This window comes from Ostrinia furnacalis, unplaced genomic scaffold (genome assembly GCF_004193835.3).
Source record: "Ostrinia furnacalis isolate ACB-3 unplaced genomic scaffold, ASM419383v2 OfSCF5816, whole genome shotgun sequence".
NCBI classification, from domain to species: domain Eukaryota; kingdom Metazoa; phylum Arthropoda; class Insecta; order Lepidoptera; family Crambidae; genus Ostrinia; species Ostrinia furnacalis.
The window spans coordinates 357,526-363,780 of NW_021136055.1; the positions used below are offsets into that span (position 1 = coordinate 357,526).

General features: G+C 37.0%; 1 protein-coding gene across 1 annotated transcript; it reads left to right on the forward strand.

The window, feature by feature from the left end:
• Positions 1 to 153: 153 nt before the first annotated feature.
• On the forward strand, positions 154 to 2,198 carry LOC114361538 (uncharacterized). Its single transcript, XM_028316602.1, has 3 exons — positions 154 to 493; positions 716 to 2,123; positions 2,174 to 2,198. Exons 2-3 carry the CDS (start codon positions 733 to 735, stop codon positions 2,196 to 2,198), a joined length of 1,416 nt encoding a protein of 471 aa, XP_028172403.1. The 5' UTR covers positions 154 to 493; positions 716 to 732.
• The last annotated feature ends 4,057 nt before the right edge of the window (positions 2,199 to 6,255 follow it).

The window sequence follows — 6,255 nt, forward strand, 5'->3', positions numbered from 1 at the left end:
CAATTTACGTCAAAATTTTTAGGTTATTCTCGTTTTTGAGGTTTGTTTGCTTTATTTATGGTTGTATTCGATTAATATTATCTTACAATGGATTACAGTAGTGAAGAAGAATTTGATAATTATATCAATGAGCAAAGTAGAATAAGCAGCCCCGGATCTAGGGGGGGGCAAACCGGGGCACCTGCCCCGGGCGGCAGTTTCAGAGGGCGCCAAAATCAATTTAGTACATTCTGTATTAACCTAGTTGGCAACACTGATAGCGTACGTATCTCTGCCGGGGGAATCCCCGTATGTCACATACGGGGATTCCCGGCAGAGACTCACATGTAGAACTAGAGGCTACACGAACCGAGCCGAATAAACCTGTACGTCAAGGGACTATCGTTGTTTGTTTATGTGATTGATTGCGTGTGCGAGTAATTATAATAATTATTAGCGAAACTATTGACTTAAACTACACCGTATTGGAAATAAACGCCTTACGAAATAATAGGTAAGTAATAAAAATAATATTATAAATCATATTAATTATATTATCTTTTCGATCCTATTGCTGTTCCTTAATGTATTATGTAATTGATGAAGTGTCTATAACTCATGTTTTGCTGGGCTCCGTAATTCAGTTACTTACCATAATATATATTATGAATATTTAGTAAAATATATATGTAACCGTAACATATATATAGTAAAATATATTATGAATATTTTTTAGGTTGTAAAAGATCAACGATGAGCGCACCGAGAAAAAAGCTTTCTGGGGCTGAAAATAGAAAAAGAGCTAAAGAGAAATTTAAAGACGTAAATAAATCTGCTTCTAAGATGAGAAAATGGCTTTACGAAGCAGCTCCATCGTCAAGTTCCACTGATACTTCGGATACGGTTTCAGGTATTTCCAATAACTCTTGTAATTTGGACACTCAAGTTGATTCGACAAATCAGTTGAAGCTTCAAGGTTCAGATGATGGCAAACAGTATCATTCGTCTGTGTTATCTCAGCAGGGAGATAACGTTCAACTAGCATCTAGTGACTTATTGCAGTTGAGCAGCAAAGACGAAATCATAGATTTAATGGATCCAGGTACATGGCCGAGCCAAGAGAAAATTACAGATCAACAAAGGTCATTTTTGAGTAAACAAGCTGTATTACTAAATAATGAACATCCAAATAACATAGACTTTAGGTCCACTGAACGCAACGGTAGGCATTTGACACATAACATGTGGTTCGGAACAATGGCAAATAAGGAAATTATTAAAAGATCCTGGCTTGTTTACTCGAAAACAAAAAATGCACTTTACTGCACTGTCTGCAAGTTATTTGCCAGCACTTCTACATCAGCGTTGTGTACAGAGGGTCTCATTAATTGGAAAAAGACTTTAGAAAGATTAACTGAGCATGAAGTATCACAAACGCATAAAGAATGTTTTATTAAGTGGAAAACCCGCCTGCAGCAAATGAAATTGTGCCAGGGCATTGATCGCGATATAGAGCAATTAATTCACTCTGAGAAAAAAAAATGGAGACATATTCTACATGTAGTAATGGACGCTGTCATGTATCTTGCCACAAACTGTCTTTCTTTTAGAGGTACTAAAGAAACACTGAGTGATCTCACTGAAAATTTTCCTCAACCTAGTCAAGGAAATTTTCTTAATTTGGTATGTCTACTTGCTAAATACGATCCTACTCTCAAGTATCAGTTAGATCACGTCAAAAAAGGACAGGTATCCTATTTGTCGAAAACAATTCAAAACGAAATAATCGATATGATGGCAAAAAAAGTTCGAAATACCATTATCAATGAGATCAAGGAGGCCAACTACTTTACCATCATGTTTGACTGCACTCCAGATATATCTCATTCAGAACAAATGAGCCAGATTATTCGGTATATAAAAATAACAGAAACTGGATGCACTATTAAGGAAAGCTTTATTGATTTTATTGAAGTAGATTTAAAAACTGTAGAATATATCACACAGCAAATTCTAGAAAAACTAGAAGATGATGGTTTGGATATTCAAAAATGCCGCGGACAATCTTACGACAACGGATCTAATATGGCTGGCGTATACAAAGGCGTCCAATCCAGAGTTATGCAAATGAACGAGCTGGCAATGTTTGTACCTTGTCTAGCACACTCTTTAAATCTTGTGGGCGTGCATTCAGCGTCATCATGTCCAGAAGCAGTTAACCTATTTGGGCTTATACAAAAACTTTATTGTTTCTTTGTTGGATCCACCACGCGATGGAAAATAATGCAAAAGTGTACTAAAACAAACTTAAAAGGAAGTAGTCAAACCAGATGGTCAGCTAAACACCAAGCTGTTATTACTGCTCTATTAANCAATTATTCTTCATACACCTGGGCAGGTTATAGTTTACTTAGGAATTCCCACGGGCACAGGAATTAGCGGGAAAATCCTTTTGTATGAAAAATCTAAACGCTTAGACGCTTGAAATTTGGCATGTAGGTACCTTAGTAAACTTAAAGCTTATTTACAACAAGTAATTACCGAAATTCCCACGGGAATTAGCGGGAAAATCAGGGCCGGATCGTGAATTTGTGGGGCCCTGGGCTGAAACTTCTTATGACGTTGTCACGTAAAAATATCGTCCGTAAACCGACTTTACAGACAACTATTATTTTTTGTTTTTTTATTTTTTTTTCAAATTATGGCCTATTTTTTAGCGGGATCTGGGGGCCCCTTGTAACCCCGGGGCCCTGGGCTGCAGCCCAATCAGCCCATAGGTAGATCCGGCCCTGGGGAAAATCCTTTTGTATGAAAAACCTAAACCGCTTAAGTTGACCTGAAGTGATGCAGTGACCGCGCGCTCTCCGCCCTCTATCTCGAAAACGGTTCACCGTATAAAAAAATTTTTTAAACAAAATTTGTAGAGAATTTAGTATTCTACAATATTGATAATAAATACAAATAGCAAAAAACCCATAGGAAATGAGATATTTCCAAAAAAAAGCGCAAAAAACCGATTTTTGTGACCTTTGACCTTAAAATTTAATAGTTGCTTACACCCTACCTTAGGTAGGTTTTGAGACAACTTTTAGGATGTCAATATACAAGTATTTACAGACTTACAGCTGGGTATCTCTAATTCCGAGATTCTTACCTAATTTAACCTTAAATGACTGGACTATAATTTGGTATGTCTACTTGCTAAATACGATCCTACTCTCAAGTATCAGTTAGATCACGTCAAAAAAGGACAGGTATCCTATTTGTCGAAAACAATTCAAAACGAAATAATCGATATGATGGCAAAAAAAGTTCGAAATACCATTATCAATGAGATCAAGGAGGCCAACTACTTTACCATCATGTTTGACTGCACTACAGATATATCTCATTCAGAACAAATGAGCCAGATTATTCGGTATATAAAAATAACAGAAACTGGATGCACTATTAAGGAAAGCTTTATTGATTTTATTGAAGTAGATGGAAAAACTGGAGAATATATCACACAGCAAATTCTAGAAAAACTAGAAGATGATGGTTTGGATATTCAAAAATGCCGCGGACAATCTTACGACAACGGATCTAATATGGCTGGCGTATACAAAGGCGTCCAATCCAGAGTTATGCAAATGAACGAGCTGGCAATGTTTGTACCTTGTCTAGCACACTCTTTAAATCTTGTGGGCGTGCATTCAGCGTCATCATGTCCAGAAGCAGTTAACCTATTTGGGCTTATACAAAAACTTTATTGTTTCTTTGTTGGATCCACCACGCGATGGAAAATAATGCAAAAGTGTACTAAAACAAACTTAAAAGGAAGTAGTCAAACCAGATGGTCAGCTAAACACCAAGCTGTTACTGCTCTATTAAATAATTTACCGGAAGTTGTCAAAGCTCTAGAAGAAATTGAAGAATCCTCTTCAGCCGCAGAATCGAAGTATGAAGCTAGTCATTTACTACATGCGATGATGGATTTCGAATTTATCCTCAACTTATCAATTTGGAATAATATTCTTCGAGAGATTAATAGAGTGAACGTTGAAATACAAAAAGAGGATATTATCTTGCCGCGTTCTGTGATGATAATGCAAGGTCTTGTTAAGATCATACAGGGAATGAGAGAAAAACCAATAGAACATTGGATCAAAGAAGCTGCAACTATATCAGAAAAATTGAAAATAGAGCCAGTCCTTCAAAATAAACGAATTTCCAAAAAGAAAAGGCAACACGACGAATTCTGCGAAGATGAATCAAGAACTCTAGACCCAAATGGGCTATTTTCCAAAGATATAAAAGTAGTATTTGACAGAATTTTAACAGAAATAGAAACAAGGGTAGAGAGCGCAAAGAGTCTACATGAAAATTTCGCCTTCCTCAGTGGTCACGCGTTTTTAAATATGTCGACTGATGATCTGCAGAAAAATGGAGCCGATCTAGCACGAAAATATTCAAAAGACTTGAATGCAGTTGATTTTTGCCAGGAACTTTCTGTATTCAAAGACCTAGTAACAGAAATTAATGAAAAATCAAGTGCATTCGACCTGTTACAACATCTGTGTAAGAATGACTTGCAAGAAGCGTTTCCTAATGTTAGTATAGCTTTAAGGATATACTGCACATTACCGACGACATCTGCAAGCTGTGAGCGAAGTTTCAGCAAACTGAAAATAATTAAAACCTATCTGCGTTCAACAATGAGCCAAGAACGTTTATCTAGCCTCGCGATTCTAGCCATTGAAAATAAAACTGCCTTTGAAACGGACTTTGATGAGCTAATAGATTCTTTCGCGGAAAAGAAAGCACGCCGTGTGAAGCTGTAGAGGTAGTAAGATAAGAGAGAAAAAAAAACGATGAGAAAAATTAAAACAAAGTCTTGATTATCAGTTGCCTTGTTATATGATTGCTATATTTAATTTGATGTCACACCTAAGAAAAAGTTATTAGTAATAGATAATAAAGAGTACAAATTTATTAAAGAGTATTCTTTCGATCACCAATAATGCCACATATTATAATATTAGTGTTAATCAAACGCTCACGAGAGGGGGCGCTATATCAAGTTCTTGCCCCGGTTCGAAAAAATCGTAGATCCGGGGCTGACAGGGGCCCCAAGCACGTGCTTGTAGTGCTTATACGTTAATCCGCCACTGCCCTCTCCTGCCTCTTCTTTTAGATAAATTTTTCATAACGTTGAATTTTTTGTACTAGAATTGACGCCCGTTTCACAAACGGTGAAGCAGCACATCGAACGCACAGCGTTGAATAGAGCTCTGTGATTGGTTCGTATGTGACCCTGTACGTCCACGCGCACTTTGAGACCTCATAGTAATGCTTGTGAATACGCGCGTGAGTTTTTTCGTTGTTTTCACTGAATAAATATTTTTTCTTCCTTTTTTTCTTTTATATAGAAGTTACTGACCTCATCAATTGATTGTTAAGATGATAATTAATCTAAGATAGATTATGAATAGGTTTTTCCTCATATATCTATCATTTTCCTCTTCTATTAACAATGTGATAATTAAGTATCATTACCTACATACTAAGTACAATTATTCGCTGCATAGGTTAGTCAGACCCAGTGGTCTCAGGTTCGATTCTCAATGGAAGCAAAGATTTTTTGGTCGGTTTGGATGGTAGTAGGGCTTGTTCTAGGTCCGCCTGGCTCTACCGCCACCTTCTTACGGTATAAAGTAAAACAACGGTTTTTTCTTCGTTACGTGTTTATCCTTGGTTGAGGATGATTTTACTTGATTTTAGAGGTTTTTTAATGTACAGCGTCAAATAAAGTTCCAAAATACTGAACTGTCCTATCCATGACATTGACCGTCAATACCGGATCGCTGGTTCCGATTTTTGCCATTCAGTTGGAAACCATATAGTTGAACGATGGTAGCGCCCCTCTGTCATTGAGTTTGGTGGGACAGTTCAGCGTGGGTCATCTTATAACAAAGCGGCCAAAAAGTTGACAACACAACCTTATTCCAATTGTAACAAAGACGTGTTGCGAACTTATTGGCTACTTTGGGTGTCACGAACTATTTGACGCTGACTGTACAAAGTTACTTGTATAAATAGCTATGTATTCTATCATCCGAAATACGCATCTGCTAGGTATTTAGGTTGCATCGATTTAATAGTGTCTACAATTTTAAATGATCAATTTAGATAGGTGTTATCTAAGTATTTTAAATACTCAGACCTCCTGTCTCCTCAACCCGTCTGGCCAGCGTGGGGAAGGTATACCAAATCCTCCATTTCATCATCATCATC